The sequence below is a fragment of the Trichosurus vulpecula genome, chromosome 5 (assembly GCF_011100635.1).
Source record: "Trichosurus vulpecula isolate mTriVul1 chromosome 5, mTriVul1.pri, whole genome shotgun sequence".
NCBI lineage: Eukaryota > Metazoa > Chordata > Mammalia > Diprotodontia > Phalangeridae > Trichosurus > Trichosurus vulpecula.
Window position 1 is genome coordinate 175,009,831 of NC_050577.1, and position 22,952 is coordinate 175,032,782.

Below are 22,952 nucleotides of genomic sequence, written 5' to 3' on the forward strand. Positions count from 1 at the left end.
GCAGTGGACCTGGAGCCAGGAAGAACCAAGTTCAAATGGGAACTTTGTGACCCTGGGCAAGTCACTTAACCACTGCCTGACTCAGTTTCCCCATATGTAAAAATGGAGATGATTATAGCACCTGCCTCCCAGGGTTCTGAGGATAATGAGATAATCTTTGTAAAGTACTTTTTAAAAAGTGCTATATAAATAAATACTAGCTATTTTAAAAAGTTATTTCTATGATTCTTTTCTAAACTGGTTCTTTTACATGTGTAGCCATTCCAATCTCTTCTTCTTCTTCTTCCAATCTCTTCTTCCTGCTGTTTCATTATACATCTCCCTTTGGCTGAGCATGAATTTTTCCTCTGACCTTGGTCCTCTCCTCTTTCTATATTCTCTCCTGCTATGTTTTTGTCATCTACTGTGGTTTCAATGATCATTTCTATGCAGATCCCTCCAAATTGAAATAGTTAACCCTGTATGTCTTCCACGCTCCAGTTCCCGCCCCCCCCCCCCAGTTGCCTAATGGACACCTCCACCTGGATATTTCCCTGGCATCTCAAAGTTGACATGCCCTAACTGTAACACATGGTCTCTTCCCCCTCCTTTCCTTCACCACTGCTCTCTTTTAAACTTCCCTGTTTCTGTTAAGGGTACTTCTACATATTCGGGTTGGTAACCTTGGAGTCATCCTTGATTCTTTTCCCTCCCTAGTTCCTCACCCTCTGCCCCCTCCACATATAATTATCCTCTTGATTCTCCTTACACCTTTTTTAGATTTTTTTTGCTCTTTTCTTCACTCTCCTGGCTACCTACCCCCCATAGTGGAGGTGCTAATCACCACCTAACCTGGAGTATTACAGTAGCCTGCTTATTATTATTCCTACCTCCAGCCTCTCGCTTTTCTAACTCACCTTCATAGAGCTTCTAAAAGTATATTTTTCAGGTATAGGTCGGACCATATCAATCTTCTGCTCAAAAACCTTTAGCAGCTCACTGTTGCCTCTGGGATAAAGCACAAGCCCCTCTGTTTGACATTTAAAAATCCTCCACAGTCTGGCTACATCTTGTTCATCTAGCCTTATTTCACATGCCTTTTTCTGCTTTCTGTATTCTAGCCAAATTGTATTGCCAGGTGTTCCTACATTCTACATTACATCCATTTCCTGCCATACATCTGCAAAACCAACTCCCATGTTGGTCAACAAACATTAAGCACCTACTATGTGTCAGGCGCTGAGCTAAGCACTGGGGATGGAAATATGAATGTATCATTTACCTCCTTTGTCTCTCAGTATCAAGGCTTAGCTCAGGTGCTCTGAGGCCCACCCTTCCCCCTTCCTGTCAATTATTACTATACTCTCCCTCCTCAAATTTTTCTTTATTTACTTAACCTAGGAGAGACAAGGGGGAGGAGAATAAGCATTTACATGCGCCAGCCATGGTGCTAGTATGGGGGTTCTTAGCCTTTTCTGGGTCATGGACCCCTTGGGCAGTCTGATGAAACCAGTGGACACCTTCTCAGAATAATGCCTTTAAATGCATGAAAGAAAAAATTTAGCGTCTGCAAAGGACACCAATTACATTAGAATGCAATTATCAGAATACACTTTTTAAAAAGCCCTTGAGCTTCCGGATAACAACTTTTGTGCCTAGTAAAATATAATCTCCATGCGGGCAGTGACCGTTTCTTTTGATTTTGACTTTTTAATCCCCAGTGCCTAAATAGGTGGTATTATGTACTAGATGGGCAACTGGATGGCGTAACATGCTCTGTAACCCTAGTAGTCAATATTTAAAAAAAACCAAAAAACCAGAACCAAATAAAAAATTCAGTGCCTAGCATGGAGCCTCGCGTACCCTTGATAATTGTTCATTGAATAGGATTGTTTGGTCTTGGGATTTTCCAAGTTATTTTTTTACACTCCTGCTTCCTGTAACATTTATTATAAAGCAGCCTGCCAAATCCTACAAAGGAAGATTGCCTCATTTTCATGTAGGCTTCTAGTTAAAGATGAATCAGGACACATTTTAATTGCTTATTACTTCCCCTAAACACACATTGACATGGTGCACTTTGTTAAATTACCTGCAACACTAGCATTTTAAGAAAATGCTTTATGCTCTTTTAACAGTACTGTTTATTGTCCATAAACTTGCCAGTGTAATCGAAATGCCTCTGTCTAATGAATTGCACACATGTGCAGTTCTGCTTATTGAAACTATTAGGTGTTTAGCTTCTGCAGGTGGTTGAGTATAACTGACAACACTGCAGTTAATTTTCACCTTTTAAAAAAAGAGAAATAAGCCCCAGGGTCAAATTCTGTTTTCATATGCAATATTCCTAGAAGGATGGATATTTTCTGTGCACTGGCTAAAGCCCCTTTTTGGGTGTGGTTTGGCTTTATGATTTTTTTCCCTTCCTCTTATGCCCTTGGCCTTGAAGCTTTGGTCTGAGAAGAACTTCAGTAATCCCTGGTTTGGTGGTACTTTGAAGACTGATCAGTGTCAGAAATCCAGGATGAGCCCTATTCATGTGTTGCCTCAAGGGCTGGAGAAATAGAAATTGCCAACTGGTAAACTTGAGTAGCTCTTGGCCTTGCATTCAATCCCACGGGCAGTGCCCCTCCCACTCCCCTAAAAGGAAGCTCCCACATCTGAGTTACCACTTCTGCCCAGACTGAAGAGAAGGTCCTTTGTTTTCCAAAGTCCATGGGCCATGCCTGAGGTGGGTTGGAGGGGGGATTGATAGCTTTCCTTTCTCTTTCTCGGTTCTCCTGCACTACCCCCAAAATGCATCCTGACTGTTGTAATTCATCATAGCCAGAATCCATTTAAGTGTACAACTCAACTTTATTATAGTATGAGGGAATCTCAGGGCATGCTATAACTAATTAATATAATAATCGTTAATATAATTTTATTGTCATTTGTGTATTTTATTAATATCAATAACAATTATTAATTAAATTATTTTTTTTTTAAATGCAATTTATTTCTTTAACATATTTGGTTTTCAGCATTGATTTTCACAACAGTTTGAATTACAAATTTTCTCCCCATTTCTGCCCTCCCCTCCCACTCCAAGATGGCGTATATTCTGGTTGCCCTGTTCCCCAGTCAGCCCTCCCCTCTATCACCCCCCTCCCCTCTCATCCCCTTTTCCCTTCCTTTCTTGCAGGGCAAGATAAATTTCTACGCCCCATTGCCTGTGTATCTTATTTTTTAGTTGCATACAAAAACTTTTTTTGTTTTTGAACATCTGATTTTAAAACTTTGAGTTCCAAATTCCCTTCCCTCTTCCCTTCCCACCCACCCTCCCTAAGAAGTTGAGCAATTCAACCTAGGCCACACATGTATTATTATGTATAACCCTTCCACAATACTCATGTTGTGAAAGGCTAACTACATTTTGCTCCTTCCCGACCCATCCCGCTTTATTGAATTTTCTCCCTTGACCCTGTCCCCTTTCCAAAGTGTTTGTTTTGATTACCTCCACCCCCATCTGTCCTCCACTCCATCATCCCCCCACCTTTTATTTTTTTTTTTAATCTTCCTCCCTCTTCTTTCCTGTGGGGTAAGATACCCAACTGAGTATGTATGGTATTCCCCCTCAGGCCAAATCTGATGAGAGCAAGGTTCACTCATTCCCCCCTCACCTGCCCTCTCCCCTCCTCCCATAGAACTGCTTCCTCTTGCCACCTTTATGGGAGATAATCCACCCCATTCTATCTCTCCCTATCTCCCTCTCTCAGTATGTTACTCTCTCATCCCTTAATTTCATTTTATTTCTTTTAGATATCTTCCCTTCATCCTCAACTCACCCTGTGTCTGCTCTCTCTCTTTTACATATATATATATACACATACATACACATACATACATATACACATAGATACATACATACATACACATTCACTTATATATATACTTAAACATATATATATATGCATATATATATATATGCATATTCCCTTCAACTACCCTAATACTGAGGTCTCATGAATCATACTCATCATCTTTCCATGTAGGAATGTAAACAAAACAGTTCAACTTTAGTAAGTCCCTTGCAATTTCCGTTTCTTGATTACCTTTTCATGCTTCTCTTGATTCTTGTGTTTGAAAGTCAAATTTTCTATTCAGTTCTGGTCTTTTCACTGAGAAAGCTTGAAAGTCCTCTATTTTATTGAAAATCCATATTTTGCCTTGGAACATGATACTCAGTTTTGCTGGGTAGGTGATTCTAGGTTTTAATCCTAGCTCCATTGACCTCCGGAATATCGCATTCCAAGCCCTTCGATCTCTTAATGTAGAAGCTGCCAGATCTTGGGTTATTCTGATTGGGTTTCCACAATACTCAAATTGTTTCTTTCTGGCTGCTTGCAGTATTTTCTCCTTGATCTGGGAGCTCTGGAATTTGGCAACAATATTCCTAGGAGATTTCTTTTTGGGATCTATTTGCAGAGGCGATCGATGGATTCTTTCAATTTCTATTTTGCCCTGTGGCTCTAGAATATCAGGGCAGTTCTCCTTGATAATTTCCTGTAAGATGGTATCTAGGCTCTTTTTTTGATCATGGCTTTCAGGTAGTCCAATAATTTTTAAATTATCTCTCCTGGATCTATTTTCCAGGTCAGTGGTTTTTCCAAGGAGATATTTCACATTGTCTTCCATTTTTTCATTCCTCTGGTTCTGTTTTATAATATCCTGATTTCTCATAAATTCACTAGCTTCCACTTGCTCCAATCTAATTTTTAAAGTAGTATTTTCTTCAGTGGTCTTTTGGACCTCCTTTTCCATTTGGCTAATTCTGCCTTTCAAGGAATTCTTCTCCTCATTGGCTTTTTGGAGCTCTTTTGCCATTTGAGTTAGTCTATTTTTTAAGGTGTTGTTTTCTTCAGTGTATTTTTCAGTATTTTTTTGGATCTCCTTTAGCAAGTCATTGACTTGTTTTTCATGGTTTTCTCGCATCCTTCTTATTTCTCTTCCCAATTTTTCCTCTACTTCTCTAACTTGCTTTTCCAAATCCTTTTTGAGTTCTTCTATGGTCTGGGGCCAGTTCATGTTTTTCTTGGAGGCTTTGGTTGTAGGCTCTATGACTTTGTTGTCTTCTTTAGGCTGTATGTTTTGGTCTTCTTTGTCACCAAAGAAAGAATCCAAAGTCTGAGACTGAATCTGGGCGCGTTTTCGCGTCCTGGCCATATTCCCAACTAACTAACTTGACCCTTGAGTTTTTCAGTGGGGTATGACTGCTTGTAGATTACAGAGTTCTATGTTCTACGTTTGGGGGGGAGGTGCCAGCTCTGTCAGAGCCGCACTCCTCCTTCCCCAAGGACCCCCAGTCCAGACTGGGCTCAGATCTTCGGCAGGCTGTGCACCCCTGCTGCGATCCGCCACTTAATTCCTCCCACCAGGTGGGCCTGGAGCCGGAAGTAACAACAGCTGTAGCTGCCCCACCTCCGCTGCCCCTGGGGCTGGAAGCCGAACCGCGAACTCCTTCCACTCCCGCAGCTTTTCCCACTAACCTTCTCCGCAGTCTTTGGTGTTTGTGGGTCGAGGGGTCTGGTAACTGCCGCAGCTCACATATTCAGGGCGCTAGGGCCCCCTCCGCCCGGCTTCCGGGGCTTCCGGTCTGGATCGTCCACGCCGCTCAGGCTGGGCTCTGCTCCACTCCGTTCCCAGCTCCCAGCTCCCAGCTCCCAGCTCCGTGTGGAATAGAGCTCACCCAGAGACCATCCGGGCTGTCCTGGGCTGGAGCCCTGTTTCCCTCTGCTGTTCTGTGGGTTCTGCCGTTCTAGAATTGGTTCAGAGCCATTTTTATAGGTTTTTGGAGGGACTTGGGTACGGAGCTCACTCTAGTCCGTGCTTACCAGCCGCCATCTTGGCTCCGCCCCCTATTAATTAAATTATATGTATAACTAAATTACTGTAAGTACATAACTTTTCATTAAGTACTTAGCTAGGCATAAAATTATAGCATTAAAGAGTCTCTTGGGTGTTGCTCACTTTTATTTCCTTTCTGGCCAAGGGATGGTATTCCTTTAGCCATAATCCTTGGGGTCACTGCTGTTTCTTGCATGTCTGTCTTGTTTCGAAGCAGGTCTAGACAGAGTGGTCTTGCGAGAAATCTATAGGCCCTTGGAATAGTAGAGTTCTTTTGTAGTTGGATCTTGGGCCTCCCCTTTGTTGATTCCAGTTGGAGTTGTTCTCTGGAGGGTCCTTGATGATGACTTAATCTCTTTTAGGCTCCATTAGCAGGAATCCTCTGTTTTTTTTTTTTTCTGACTCCAAAGGAGCCTTTTACTCTGTTTCTCTCAGCTGAGTGATGCATCTAATTTAATGCTTTTCTAGTAACCTGATTATTACCTTTACTTCTCCATTCTCATTCATTTCATCCTGTGTTCTCATTTTATTTCTCTCTCTGAACCTAGTTTCTTTAAAAGGTTTCATATAACCTGGTCCTTTGCAGTAACTAGCATCCCTGGTCTACCATGCCAGTCCCATACTACTGTCAGTATCACTCCATATCTGGCGTGCTTACATTTATAAGGTACCATATGCAATTTACTCTAACTGCCCTTTGGCTTTAGTCTGGTTACCCACTAAGTAAGATGCTAGCTTTCCTGACTTGATATCGTTAGAGAGCTGGCACTTCCCAGTTTGATCCACAAATGGTTGTCGTCATTCTTACTGTCACTGAAGATCTTGCTCCCTGAGAAGCAAAAGACTCATAGGTGGTAAAAGAGTGCTTGTGAAGTTGTCACCATGTGTATAAATTTGCGTCCTGCACTCAGTGCCAATTCTTTTTCATACTGTATCAGTCCACTTATGGTCCCTCTCTCCCCAAGCCAATGTGGAGGCCAGGCCTGATTCTTTAGAGCAGTTGTGGGTCTCTTCTAGGAGCTTCCACCATGTTTCAAGGCTTCTCAACAACCACAATGTCAACCACCAATAGGAACATCGAGCGTTCTCACCACTGATAAGGGAATTCCTCTTCAGCTTGGACTCTACTCTGGGTCTCTTCCATGATGATAGAGGCAAGATTTGCTTACGTCTCCCTATTTTATTTTACTGAATGATATTTCGGATTGGACTCCATCAGGGAGTCCAGGCATGAAAAACTGCTAACATTAATATCCTTACACAGACTCCAGTGAGGAGACATGATAGGAGCAGTAACATAGTTGATCACCATTTAGATGAGCTAGAAGTCATTAACTATAATCCTTCTGAAAAGATAAAGTTCTGCCAGGCCTTTCCATCTGCCCAGCCCCTGAATCTGCAGGTCCTCCAAGCTTTACTATTTGCCCTTCTAATCTACCCTCACGATCCTTGGACACTACCATCTAATCTATTATTGTCCTCTGTCCTCCTACCTTGCGACTTTAACTATATTCTTAGAAGTTTTGAACCTTTATCTCTGAAGCAGACCTGAAGCTGAATAAGACTCCTACTTAGAGTATAATCTTTTTGTGAACAGGGACTGCCTTACCGTTTGAGTTTTTATCCCCAGAATTTAATTGCAGTGTTTGAGACATACTATCAGTAAATGGTTTATAATTTTTCCTTCTATTCATTCAACCACCAAGGATATCTGTTGTTAGATGTTTCAGCAACTTTTCGATAGCTTTGATATATGGATAGGAGACACCTTGTTAGAAGAAAGTGTTCAAGGCAGTGCTTTGATCTAATGAATCAAATGCTTTTTATAATCAATTAAAACACAATGGAACCCTAGATTTGTTGTATCTTTCTGTCAGTTGTATGATAATAAAGATATGGTTTCCTATGTAATACCTCTTGTGAAAGCCTGCCTTACTCCCTTCTTATACCCTCATCAAAAGGTACTTTTGATATATGTGTGTAGATTATCTTCATAAAAAGTTGATGCACATATGAGAGAAGTCAGATAAGACAGAGCTTTTCTATACCTTTGGTATTTCCTGCTTCGTTACTTGATGGCTCTGTCCTTCAATACCTTCACAATTTTGTCACTACCAGCAAAGATCTCCTCTATGTACACTTAGTTAAAGCTAGCTTCTTTTTCTTTGTTTTATTGAATATCGTTTCAACCTCCTCTATAAGGACATCTAAGACAGGAATATTAGAGTCTAAATGCGTTGACCCTACTCCACTTGATAGTGAAAAAAATTTTTTTATAAAAGTATAGATCTGTTTCATTTTTCTTTTGTTTGTTTTTCATCTATAAACGCTCTTGGAATTATTTCCTTACTTGGATCACCTGCAAAGTTTTATTTAAACTTTGATATTTTACCCTTGACTGTTATTTGTCTGATGAGGTCATACTGCTCATAATCTTCATCATCCTTCTCCATAAGATTTTGCAAACAGTTGTTTTTTTTCCTAAACCAGTGTTGTCTTTTACTCTCTTCACTTGGCAATAAGTCAAGTGTGTGCTGACTCAGAAATCTTTTAGGCTGTTCTGTGGTTCCTTTATTATGGTAATTGATTCTTATTGGAAAAAATTCTGAATAAAATTATTGTAGTTTGTGGTCTGTGTTCTCTCTTCCATCCATATCCTCTTGTTTTTTGGTCATCAATAATATATTTAAGCCTGCCCAGATGGAGTTGTTTTAATTGTACACCATATCTTTTTTCTCATTTTTATTCTAGCTTTGTACTAATTTTGTACTTGGCTCTTACAAGTCAGTGGTCTGACTGTACCCTGACAGATGATTCAGGAATGACTCCTATTATCAGTAGTGCATCATTTCCTGTCTGTTAAAATGTAAACAGTTTCATTTGTTGCAGTATTATTTAGCTCATAATTTTCAGTGCCTACTAATTTTGTTATTTCTGGAAGAAGTTATTCATGTTTTATAGACAAGGGGCATCTGTATAGTCTTTCCAGTTTTGGTCCCTCTCATTTCTTTTCCTTGATTCATATTTTCCAATACATCTTATCATCTTAACCAATTTCCACCTTGCTTTGAAGTCCTCTAGTATCAAATGCAGATATGTATAATTTGGAGGGTCTTACTGTGTTCTTCATAGAATTTTTAAAACCTTTTCAGCCTCTTGAATAGATAGATGTTGGTATGTAAGTTGCCTTTGTTTTCATGGTGGTCTTATCATGACCTCTGCAATATAAGATGACCAAATATCCAGTGGAGTGATGTTTCTTGTCTTTGAGTGGGCATAGGATAAAACCAGCTCTACCAAATCCCTCCTTTGCCTTTCTCACTAGAACCCTTCAGTCATCCTCTGTTTCATTACTCCATCTTTCTGGTTCCATTTAGAGTGAGAATGTTAACATTGATAGGATTCAGTTCTTCTAGTAGTATGTTTACTCAGTGGTCATTGGACAAGACTCTTATTTTTTGATTACCAAGCTAGAGTACCACTTTAGCATAACCAACAAATGAAAGTTTTAGACAGTCAGAAAGGGGTTCTTAAACTTTTTTGTATCATTGACCACTTTGGCATTCAAGAAATATCTGTACATATCTTCTTAGAATGATATTTTTAAATTCATAAAATATATGAGAGAAACCAATTATAGTAAAGTAGTCATCAATATATTAAAAAAGAATATAATTCACAGAATTCCTAGTTAATAACCTCATGTCCAAAATCTTTGATTCATAACACTTTATGCCTCCTTTTCAGCCATGTTGCCACTGTCACCAGAGAAGCTATGTAAGACAGAACCATTTCATATTTTTGTTTAGTGGGTTGCCTTGGACAAATGGCTAACTTTCTGGTGGTAATCTTCATCCCCAATTAGGTTGGTGCTTGGGAAGTAGATTCAGACTCTTGCTTGTATCATACTCAAAGCCTTTCCAGCATCGTATATCTTCCACAGCTGGTACTCCAGTGGCAAAGCCTTCAAGACCCCAGGTTCACCTCCATGCTACTCTGAAGCATCAGAATAGGGCTTTGTTGAGCACATTTTTCTATACTGAGAATAAATTACTTAATACTAATCTAAATACCCTAGTGTAAAAAAAATAAAGATGATTATTTAATAACGAATAAAGCCATCACTCCAGTCTGGCTGCTTAAAAGCAGTGCAAAATCCAGTGTTTGAAGAACTAAGTTTAATTACCTTAAACCATATTTTCAGCGCTTTATCATCTTGGTTATTTTTTGTCTCAGGTTTAGTAAATTCTATAGAAATTGTTTCTCCTGTGCAGTTTGTTGTGATGGAAAAGCCATTTAATAAATTAGCAAATCAGAGGATATTCATTGAATGTACACTATCTCCTGAGAGGTAGGCTAGCCATCAGAAGTTAAGTGTCCACCACGAAGACACTTCAGGGCTTGACTGACTTTGTAGAAATATGCCAAGTTCTGTGATCTATTTCTTTTACCTTAATTGGTTGTAAATGTTAATTACTCTATTAAAAAAATGCCTCAACACAAGGCTTTCCTCCCCAATACTGAAGTATTATTTGTATTCAAATATAATCTGCTATTATTTACTAGTTAATCTTGGGTATTTTTAGCTAGTTAACCATCAGTGCACCTGAGTGAGACATTGATGGTTCACTGAGTTTGGGCAGCATTTCTTTCCTACCATAAAAAAGGTACTGAAAATAATAAAGAGACAGAAAAAAATAAAGAGACGTATACATCCTACAAGGGCTCAAAGTACAAGGTGAATTCAGAAGCATTGAGGATCAAAATATATGACCACATGTTAAAAAGCAGACAGGCAGGGAATTAAAAATATAGCCCCAAATGGTTAATGTTGCCTTTTAACTGTACTTAAATTCATATTCATATCCTGTCTGTCTGTCTAAAGTAGCCTGGGTTGATATAGTGATGGTATAAACATATCCACTTGCAGTGAGTGTTTCTGCAAATCCTATTTTGATAAGGTCTTAAATCTGTTGAGATCAGATCATAAAATTCCCTTGAAGTTCAGCCACAGGTAAAAACATTACTTGACAATTTCCTTTTAAAAAAATTAAAAAAAAATTTTTTACACTCCGAGTGAATAACCCACATGGGTAATTTCTCCCCCAGAAACAAATATGGGTAGGATGTGGTGTGTTACCAGCAACATTTCAAGTAAATATTAAACTCGGTTAGTAAATTTTAATTTACCTTTCAGTAATTTTATGATTTACATGGATCTTTTTTTCAGTATGCAGAAAGCTTAGAGATTTGGTGACAAATGTGCTGTAATAATGGTGACTGATAGGCAACTGAACGCTTTTTTAGTATGGAAATACATCAGATATTAAGTTCTTCATCAGTGGATATTGTTTCCTAGGTGATTTGTGGGTAGTGCATCACTGAAGGTCTTGCTAATGTGATTAATACCATTAAATCCCTTTTAGAATGCTTGTAGAGCGTATGCAAATGCTCCCTTTAGTGGAGCCTTGTTTGGCCCATTTTGCACATTGTATAATGGAATCCCAAGTTGCCATTAATCTTACAAATTTGGGAGTGGGTCTTTGTGGTAGTTACAGTGCGACTGCTGTGGTTATTAGGTTTTTACAGAGGGTTTGCAAAGTTAACATTTATGAATGAACACGCAGAACTGTAGCACTCTCTAGCCCATACACTGTTATGTGATTTGTTGTTGTTTATCCAGAAATCTATTCTTTGAAGACAACATCTGAATGGAAATGTGCTCTGGAAAAATCTCTTAATGATGCTGCAAAATTTCCTCTTCCAATGGAAGTGTTCAAGGTAAGCTGTTCATTCTTCTCTAGAATACAGGTTTGGACAGGAGACCAGAAACTAATGAATATGTGAATGTTTTCAAAGTCACACTGATCAAAATACGTGTTGGTGTTCCAGCCAATCATTTCCCTCAGTTTTCCACGTTAGAAAGCTTCCTTTTTGTGATGTTTCCATTTCAGGTATTTAAATATAAACTGTTTAGGTGCATTTATATAATCTGAATCAGGAAGCCAGGGTTCTAATCCCAGCTTAACATCCCTAAGCCTCAATTACTCATTTGTATAAATGTAAAGGTTGTACTCAGTGTTGATGTTCCCTTCTTACTGTAAATGTATGGCCCTATAAGAAGGAAAAAGGAAAAGGAAAAAGAATCAGTTTTGATATTTGAATTCTGGTGTTGAATCACTGCCCTTTCCAGGTTCCGTTTTGACTCAGCAGACAATATATTAAGTGTATACTATTTATGTATAAGGTAGCTTTAATCTAACTTTTTCAGTTTTTCCCTGTGATTACCCATGAGGTTAAAGGTATTGATTATTTAACACATGCAGAAGCAGGAGTTACATATCTATTTGTTATAATGAAAGGAAATTTGCAAAATTTCGACCAATCTGAAATGGATAGAATAATGCCCCTGATATTCTTTTAAGTTTTATAAGAACTTGTGGGAATATTTTCTTTTATCCTGGGGAAAAAGACTATATGTATAGAATCATGGCGTTTTAGAACCAAAAAGAGACCACCTAGTCCAGCCTTTTTATTGTGTAGACAGGGTAATTGAATTCCAGAGGAAAGCAAGTTCACATAGCAGAGCAGAGACTAGAACGCTTTGTTTCTAGACTCCCAGGCCAGTGTTCTTTCCCATATATACATATATATATGTATGTATGTATATATGGCAAAGGGAAGAAACACTGTTATTAATAGTAATAGCTAGCACTTATTTAGTACTTTTAAGGTTTTCCAAGCACTTTACAGATATTGTCACAACCAATCTGGGAGGTAGGTGCTATTATTAATCCCCATTTTACAGATAAAGAAACTGAGGCTAGGGGAGGTTAAATGAATTGCCCAGGGTCACATAGTAAATGTCTGAAGGTGGATTTGGACTCAGATCTTCCTGACATCAGGTAGAGTCCTTTATGTACTGTATCACCCAGTGTAGGTGGCAAAGTCCACAGTACAGTGGAAAGATCATTGAATATATAGTCTTAGGTCCTGAATTCGAATCCCACCTATGACGCTTGCTATCTCTGTGGCCTTGATCAAGTCCTGTAACCTGCCTGGGACTCAGTTTTCTTACCTGTAAAATGGGAGGGTTGTACCAAATGTCCTTACTAGTCCCTTCCAGATCTAGATTTATGGTCCTATGAATCCTAGAAGTTTTTCCAGTTAGTTCCAAGTCAGCCTAATGTTAAGTTCATTTTCTAGACTAGAACAGCATAATTGTGTTTGATGGTGGCTTTAAAAATAATAAAAATAAAAATATTATTAATTTTTTAAGCTCCGTGGAGGTAGGGACCGTATTCAGAGAGCCTTGTGCATAGTAGTTATGTAATAAATGTTTTTTGTTGAAAAAAGAGGATAAGTAGCGGTCTGGATGTTTGTTTTCTGAGTCTTATTTCCATTCCTGATTCAGTTTTTTTGGCAGATTAGAAAAATGACTCATCTTTCTGTTTTATAATTTCCCTGTCTATAAAAATGGGGCTAAAAAGACTCGTCTCTTAATTTACGATATAGATCTATGTCTTGAGGATGAACTGTTTGACGGGTTTACAATGTTTTAAGCTGCTTGACTGAAGACATTGCTGTACCAGTAGCAGTAATTGCTGACAAATCAGGGTTGCCTAAACATTTTTCCTGACTGATCCTGTTAATGAAATAATGTATAATCGCTTCAGATAATGTAACACACAATCCCTGGTGCTTTCCTGTGGAAATACTAAAAAATGAAGCCATATATAAACCTCTATAACTTTCTTATTCCGTTTTTAATGAATTTTGTATCTTGAGTTAATATAATAAGGGCGTAATTAGAGGCACAGGTTGATTATTTAGGAGTACATTCGAAGAAGCTCATACATATAAAAATGAATAAACTTACTAGTAGGTATTTTGTTATTGTTTTTGCTTGTTTTAATTAAAAAGAAAAATCAGTTGTGATTCATATTTTGGTAGCTTATTTTCTAAAATATAGTCTTTGTTTTCTTTTGACTTCTGCTTAGACTTAGGAAGTCATTTTCATGATGTGCCTCAGAATTTGTCACTGATAAGTTTTCCTCTACCTAGACTTCCTTCCCTTGATCAAAATCTCTTTTGAGGGCAAAGACCACATAATATGCCACTTCTGTACCTCTCAAAATGTCCATCTGGTGTCAGGTACCACCAATTACATATTTTCATACATTCTCATTGTGGATAGGTTCGTTGCTCCACTGAATAAAATGGAAAAGAAATATTGACACAAACTCTCTTTATCTTACATTTTAATGAATGCTATAATTTCACATCTTAAAACCTAATTTGGCCCATAATTACAACCTTTCTTTCTTTTTTTTAATATCAACCTCTATTTGCCCTACTTCATGAAATTACTACCTCATAATGTGGAATCATTTCAAATTAGTGAGTAGGAGAAATCCTAAAGATCTTCAATGTCTCATACATTGGATTAACAATCTCAGGATATTTGTGGATTCATTGCTGGTCATTGCTTAAAAATTGCATGCCCATCAGGGACAGCTAGGTGGCACAGTGGATAAAGCACCAGCCCTTGAGTCATGAGGACCTGAGTTCAAATCCGGCCTCAGACACTTGACACACTAGCTGTGTGACCTTGGGCAAATCACTTAACCCCAAATGCCCTGCCTTCCCCCTCTAAAAAAAAGGATTAATAAAAAAATTGCATGCCCATCAGGGACAGCTAGGTGGTACAATGGATAAAGCACCAGCCCTGGAATCATGAGGACCTGAGTTCAAATCCAGCCTTAGACACTTAGCTGTGTGATCCTGGACAAGTAACTTAACCCTGACTGTCCTTCCCCCCACCAAAAAATATTACATGTCCATCATTTAAACTTATACAGATGGAGTGTAAGCTCTTTGAAAGTAGGGTCTGCTGCATTTTTATCTTTGTATCTCCAGTGCAGTCCTTAGAACATGAAAGGCAGTTAATAAATTCATGTTGACTGATGGAATTTTAAAACCTTAAGACACTGAAAATTGTCATATTTTATAGGAGAATATGAAAAATTTAAAACATGTTGCTGAATTTTATTGTAAGTAGTTACATGTATGTGAAGGTAATTAAGCCTAAAGAAATTATATGGGTGTGGTATCACACTGATGGTCACAATTTAAAAAAAAATAGAAGGAATGAAAAAAAAATCTATTTTGTTTTTCTTAAGTTTTAGAAGTTTCAGCATGCAAATATGTTCCTGCAGAGTCCAAAAATAGACTCTGTATTTTCCCTGTTATCACTGTTTGATCATCACTCTTTCCCAGCAGGCAAACTTATTTCTAGTTATTTTCATTGTGGCGCAAGGAATATATGTTTGGATTCAGCAATGAATCATCCTAGATGCATGTTGTAGTGGGAAATTGTCATAATGTTCAGCTGTTATGAGACACAAGTCAAAGCTAAGCACATTTAATGGGCTGAGATGAACAATACTTCAAGGCCATTCTTTTTACACTTCAGATAAATGGGTGTTTTGATGGGATGAATCACATTAGCCAACAAAAGTTTTCAGCATATAGCATGTGTATGTACTTACATATAGTGCTGCCAGGCTCCGGCTCACCTTTAACTGGTGTGTGTTACCAGTGGGGTTATAAAGTCAATTAGGAAAGGTAGAGCCCACCCCTCATTACTGCCAACACTACTATTACCTCTTTTAATGGAAGACCCTTCCTTCCTTCCTTCCTTCCTTCCTTCCTTCCTTCCTTCCTTCCTTCCTTCCTTCCTTCCTTCCTTCCTTCCTTCCTTCCTCCCTTCCTCCCTCCCTCCCTCCCTCCCTCCCTCCCTTCCTCCTTTCCTTCCCTCCCTCCTAAAAGGACTAAATACCATAACTAAAATTGGCATTTTCACTAGCAGCTAAACAGTAGCACAGATTTGCTTAACTATGTCATGGCCACCTGTTGTGGTAAAAAGAAAAAGGCTAACCATCCAGTTACATTATTCCCCACCTCCTGGATACAGGTATCCAGGTATGTGGGAATGAGAAGGCTGTCTCTATCTGTATCTAAAACTATTGAAGCAGCTACTGATTTTGTAGGGAAAATGTGTTGCCTTTTTTTCACTGAAACTTTTGGTAAAGTATGTCTTTAATGAACAATCCATACATTAATTAGCTCTAAACTTCTCACCGATAGGCCTTAGTTTCCTGATCTGCAAAATGAGGGAATTGGATTAGATTATTCCTAAGGTCCCTTCTAGCTCAAACAGTCTATGGATATGTTAATACTGGTCTACTAGCAGGTGGCTGCTTTAAAAGTCAGGTTGGCATTTCATTGAATCTTGAATAAATTGTCTAGAGTAGGGTAGGTTTATCTGAGACTGAGCCAGCTTTGTAATCATCAGAGCTCAGAAAAGGCATACCATTGATTGAGAATGATATGAAAATATCTGGCAGCCAAGATGACCAAATTAATTTCACACTGTGCCCCTCTGTGGAGCCACCAGAGCCATCATTTGATTAACTGTCACATAAGAATTCCTTAAATATCCAGTCTTTATGAGTGAAACCTGGGTTCTCATTAGTAAAGTATGCTCTACCATCAACCATTGTGAAGTACCTCAATGTCAGTGTAAGCTTAGACATGTTTAGACATACGTGCAGAACCTGACATACACGGAGACTAGCTAGGTTTCTATTTATTATGTCATTGCCTTTGTAAAATAAGGCTCATAGCTGGCTAGTCATCGGGCGGGGGGGGGAGTAGAATTATCTGTATGATTACTTCAGTTCTCTTAATCTACTTGGGGTGTACAGATACAACTTAAATGTGTTCGAAAATTTGCATCTTTCTAGAAAGAGGGAGCAGTATGTGCATGGGGGGAAGAAAAATTCATGTATTGATAATTAATGGAATATCTTTTCTGGGATCTTCACAGATCCGTGCTGTTTATTATAATTTATATTACTTTTTATTCTTCGTAATTTTTTGTAACTTGTAATCTACACTCTACCCTACTTGCTTGTAAATTTTAAATTATAGCAGCTTCACTGGCAGCTAATGTATCTATCAAACAGATGTTCTGCAAATGAAGAAAAGTATTCCCAATTTGCCATTTATTGGCAAACTATTTCTGTCTTCCAAGGAAATGCAAATTTCTGAAGTTGGTAGGGGGTGGGTGGGGTGGGGAGAGGGAGGATTTGTCAAACCACTCTCATTAATGTGTAAGTGTAAGGAAAGAAAAACACTGTTTGAAATGCCACCAACTATCCATTATCCCTTTTTATGTCTTTAAGAAATGACATTGCTTGATCCTTGGCTTTTTTTTAATTGTCTCTGAAAATGTTTGAAATGAACAGTAAGTGATGGAACATTGAATGTGCTTGTGATTCATTTTGAGTTAGAAAGAAAGGTGTTGGTAGCGCAACCTAGGAAAATGAATTTCAAGAACAGAAATCCTCTCTGTTGAAGAGGATTCAAGGAAATCTGTTAACTCTTATATCTGTGTGGGTGTACATGTGTAGGTGTACATGTATGGAGAAAGAGAATGTATAGTGGGAAGAAGAGGGAGTGTGGCAGGGTGAGCAGAAAGCTGGCCTTAAAGTCAGAAAGACTGCAGACACAGTGGCACCACCCTGGGCAGGCTATTTAATCTCCCTGTGCCCCCAAACAGTCCTATGAGAGACTGTAAGTTGTAAAGAAGGTTGTGACCTGCATGGTTAGAGGGAATTTCCTTATTAAAGAATTCATTATGTATGTATGTGTGTATGTATCTATATCTATATCTATATATCTTTATCTGTGCCTGCCTGTGTGCCTGCCTTCCTTCCTTTCTTCCTTCCTTCCTTCCTTCCTTCCAGGACTAAATGCCATAACTAAAGTTGGCATTTTCCCTACCAACTAAACAGTTGCACATAACTACTATGTTATGACTACTGCTGTGCTAAAAATAAAAAAGGGGGAAATCCAGTTACAGAAAACCCAAGGGGGGAAAAATCCCTCCCACACTCACTGTTGTTATCAAAGTCATGTCCCAATTTATACTTATTTAGGTGGTTATGTAAATCAGTCACTCAACAAGCATTTATTAAGTATCCATCATGTGTTAGGCCCTGTGCTAGGATTCGAGTGTCCAAGTACTTAGGGTGAAACAATCCCTATTCAGAAGGAGTGTAGGTTCTGATGGGAAAGGCAATAAATACATATATGACTATATAAAAATAAATCTAAAAAGAATAATATAACCAAATACAAAGTAGTTAAATGCAAAATAGTTTGGAAAAGAGTAGCATTTGAAGGTATCAGGACAGGCATCCATCACGCAGAAGATGCTGCTTGAGCTATGTCTTGGAAGGAAGAGAGGGATTTTATGCGGCAGACATCAGGAGAGTCCATTTACTGGCATGGGAGTTGACCAGTCAAAGGTGCAGAGATGGGAGATGGAATTTCATGTGTGAGGAATAGAAAGTCCACTGTATCTGGATCGTAGAACATTGGAGTAGGAGTAATGTCCATTGAGGCTCAGAAGATAGATTGAGGCTAGCTTGTAAATGGCTTCAAAAATTAAACAAAGGAGAACATATTTTACCTACAGGCAATAGGAAATCATTAGGAGTTGATTAAGTAGAGTAGTCACATAATCAGATCAGTGTTGAAGGAAAATCATTTTGGCAGCATTGTGTAGGACAGACTGGAATGGGGAGAGATTTGAGGTAAGAAGACCTATTGGGAGGCTATTGTAGTAATCTAGGCGAGAGGTGATGAAGGCCTGCCTGTCCTAAGGTTGTGGAAGGGGGGAGCAGAGAGAAAGAATTGGATGTTGGAGACATTGTAGAGGTCGATGTCGGTAAGATGTGGTACCTGAATTTGGACGTTGAAGGGGAGTGGATAGTTGAGGAAAAGCCAAAGCAATGAACCTGGAAAACTGGAAAGATGGTGATGCCTTTGGTAGAGGGGAGGGTCTTAAGGGAAAGATAATGATGATAGGTTTAGGAAGGGTGAGGCACAGGGAAAGATGGAATGAGAGGAAGTTTTTGTCAGATAGAAGACCACCAAGAAGGAATGAACTGAGGTTTGCACACATTCTCAAGGCTGAAGACTCCACAGCCCTAGCATAGGTCATTCCCAAGATAAGCTCAAGTTATATATGGAATGCCTGTTTTGAGTTAGTCAAAACACCCCAGAAATCTATTTAAGAAGGGCATTTATGAGGGTATGATATAGTGTGAAAGCAATTAGTTAAAGCTAATTTTTGAGACCTGTATTGTTAATCCTGTCTTTAGTGCATTTTTCCTTTCCTGTAGATTTCCATTTAATAATAAATGATGAAAAAATATTGTGTGGAATATTGATTTTTGAGAGACATTGAAAAATGCTTTCCATGTATATATTCCCATCTGATTAAGAATATTCAGACAGTTTGATCACAGGACATGCTGAGAATTCTTAACCCTTTTATTCAATTCTTAGATATAAATGTATATATCTGTAGGCATGCATGTAGACTTAACCTTTAGCAAAAAACATCTCTCTTCCATTTTCCCATATGAGGCCAGGGTTTGGGTCTGTGGAGGGAAGATTAAGTTCCACAAAGAGAGAAAAGACTTTCTTTCTCACTCCATCTGGTATAGCCAAAGGGGTAAGAAAGGATGTACACCATTAGAATTTTAGCATGGATGGATTGTGATTTTGCGGTTTCTATGGTGATTAATATTTTGTTGTTCAGCAGCTTAATATGTTAGCTAGGAAAAAACCTGTGGCCATGTCTAAGGACAGAATTTCCCTTCCCTGATAATTTCTCTTATCAAGAAAAAATGCAAATGGTATTTGGGAATTGGATATGTTTGAAGGTTGGCTTTTCTGCATGTCTCTGGCAGCTTGCTGCTCTCTGCATTTGCCATTGTTATAAATTTAAATTCTGGGCCCTCAAACAAAATTTTGCAAAGGGTCCTTCCATTGTCTCCCAAACCAACCCTCGCCCCCATTCCTACCCCCCCCCCCAACCCTGAACATTTGGTAGAGAGGAAGGGTTCTTGTTAATGATTTCACAAATAGTACAAGTGCTGTTTGGGTGGTAGTTATGACTGTTGTGTATTTTCCTTCTGTGGTGTAGGTAATAGTCTGCTTTGGTAGAGTTCCCAGGTTGGTGAATTGCAAACAAATGAATCTCATGCAGAAATCACTTTCAGCAAGACATCAAGAAAAATTTCTGTTTCTAGTAGTTAATTCTTTTAGAAACTTGAGGGATGTGGTTTTGGCGGGGTGGGATGGAGGAAGGAGTGTTTTGGTTTTGCTTTTATAGGGCCATAGATTTAGAGCTGGAAGGGGCCTTAGAGTCCAAGCCCTCGATTTTACAGATAAGGAGACTGAGTTTTTAAGAGGTTAAGGGACTTGTTCGTCCAAGGTCCTGCAGGTGGGAGGTGGTTTTGTTGTTCAGTTGTTTCTGACTCTTCATGACCATGGGGACCAGTCTGCCAGTGGGTTTTCTTGGTAAAGATACTGGAGTGGTTTGCCATTTCCTTCTCCAGGGGATTAAGGCAAGCAGGGTTAAGTGACTTGCCCAGGGTCACATAGCTTGTAAGTGTCTTAGGCCAAATTTGAACTTAGGTCTTTCCTGACTCCGGTAGGTGGTAGAACACACTAGAGATAGATTTTACTTATATTTTAGCAACGTACTTGACAGAGTCTCATGCTTTTTTTAATTAGGACCACTTGTGGCATCCGTTTGAATGAGATTCCTGTCTGTCAGCTTGAGGAATTTTAAAATGAGAATACTTCATCTCATACTCTTCTCCACTTCAATTCCCACATTTGGTAGCAAAGGCCTCTCTAAATGGGTGATTGATTATGTGGTAATTCAGGTCATATCGCATTAATGAAGGGAAAAAGAGAAAACTGGGACATAAGACTTTCATGTTCAGATGAGCTATATTAAAGGAGATTCTCTATAAGGCTTCAGGGGAGGGGTGGCCGTGAGAAGAAAGTGGTATAATTTTCCTAATCTGTGTCCCCTTTGAGGTAGTGGTGTTTCAGTTCCCTCAGTGATGGTTTCCTAGTTTCCGTTTTTGGTTAGGAAAAGTTCCATCTCTGATGTGTGTTAGAGTAGTCACTCCCTTCTTTTCAAGAGTTCCAGAATGGCAGTTGGGTGGGGGGAACAAAGAGCTATTTATTTCATCTGCTTTCAGCTCAATGTTTTCAGTATAATAATTGGCTGAAGAGATATGAAAATACAGGATTGCAGTGTCTCCAATCCATGGCTGGCTACTAGGGTGATATGGAGGATTGTATCTCTCCAGGTGCTTTGGGATTGTCTGGGACCAAGTAGACACTTAGGAACTAAAAGTTGGGGAAATTTGATTTTACGGGTAAAAGCAAAAGAAATTGAGAAGCCATACAACACACAGTTACAAAATTCTAAGAAGAAAACATTTCTTATTATCAGAAAAGTCTAGGCACTGTAATGTGACTTATAGTTTAATAGACCTCACAACCTTTTCTTGTATACAAGATGGAGAGATGTGGGCCAGAGAATATATAATAAGGTTCATGTTGAACTATTTGAATAGCTGGACCTGAGGATTAATGTTTCATGTCAGCTTAGAAGGTCATCTGTGCTTGGCCTTATATTGTTCAACTTTTTTATCAATGGCTTGAATAAAAAAAGAGGGCATGCTTATCGAAGCTAGAACAGTGAACAAGCATTTATTAAGTACCTACTGTTTGTCAGATACTATGCTAGGCACCAGAGATAGAAGTACAAAGAATGAAACAATCCCTACTCAGAAGGAGCTTACATTTTAATGGGAAACAAATGCATATGTAAATATATACAGTATAAATATAAAGCTTATATATATGTGTGTGTGTGTGTGTTTATGTACATTTGCATAAAGTAGTTAAGTTCAAAGTAGTTTGAGAGGGAAAGCAGTAGAAGTTAAGGAGTTTAGGAAAGGCTTCATGTGGGAGAAGGTGATAACTAAGATGATGGATGTCAATCAGGAGTCAAAAAGATCTTGCCAGGGTAAAAACATTGGACCAAATCTAGTAAGATTAAATTTAGTGATAAATGTAAAGTCTTACTCTTGAGATTTTTTTCCCTCCTAAATCAGTTTCATCAAATATAAGATGAGGAAGGTATAACCATCTAACATTTTATTTGAAAAGGATCGGGGGAAATATCAATAAAAATGAATAAAAACGTATTTAAAAAAGAGAAAGGATAGGAGAGATTTCGGTTGACTATAAGCTCAGTTACAAGTCTACAGTGTGATGTAGTAGTGAACTAAAGCTAATATAATCTTAGGTTGCTGTGAGAAGCAGTGTCCAAGACTAGGGAGAGGACAATTCTGTTAGAGCTTGCCCTGGTCAGACCACATTAGGCATTCAGTTCTGGGGAATCACATTTTAGGGAGAATATTGATAAACTGGGGAGCTTTCAGAGTAGGGTAACAAGAATAGTGAAGGACCTTAGGAACATGGCATGAGGATTGGTGGAAGTTATCTCACCTCAAGAAGAGAACACTTAGGCAAAAAACCTCTGTCTTCATGAAGTTTGCCATTTGGGTGAGGGCTCAGAACTGCTTGGATGGGTCCAAGGACAGAATTAATTAGTGGGTATAGGCTGCTGCAGCTCATTTAGGCATAGGGTAGGAAAAACATTGTAACCTAAGAGAGCTACTCAAACTAAAATGGGCAGTGTAGGCTAATAGTGTGTTCATCCTTACTGAATGCCTTCAAGCAAAAGGCTGGCAGTCAAAACTTGCGGGGCAAGATGTAGAGGAGGCTCTTATTCAGGCATGGATTGAACCAGATGTTTCTTCCAGTTCTGAGCTGTGATTCTGTCAATCTCTGGGTGAGAGGATTAGGACACACCCTGACAGAAATAATTAATATGATGGCCAGCAGTGATGATTTGGGCACAAGAAATGCCATCAAAGATAGCAAGTAGCAAGAATAAGAGAAAACAGCTGGATGACCTAAGTGCCGCATTGGCTGAAGCTCCAGTGCCCTGAGTCTCACTGACCCTTTGGATGATGCCTCTGAGGACGCGGGTCAGAGTTAGGATGAGAAAGTATGGCTGAGTTGTGATCTGTGGAGGGACTGTGCACATTAGGGAGATCATGGATCTGTTACAT

General features: G+C 38.8%; 1 protein-coding gene across 1 annotated transcript in view; it reads left to right on the forward strand.

Moving 5' to 3' along the window:
* Positions 1–22,952, forward strand: part of SFMBT2 (Scm like with four mbt domains 2) — a 248,989-nt gene that overhangs the window by 110,438 nt on the left and 115,599 nt on the right. Inside the window, exon 6 of the mRNA XM_036759565.1 lies at positions 11,549–11,646. Coding sequence (XP_036615460.1) covers positions 11,549–11,646 — 98 coding nt within the window. The remainder of the gene's footprint in view (positions 1–11,548; positions 11,647–22,952) is intronic.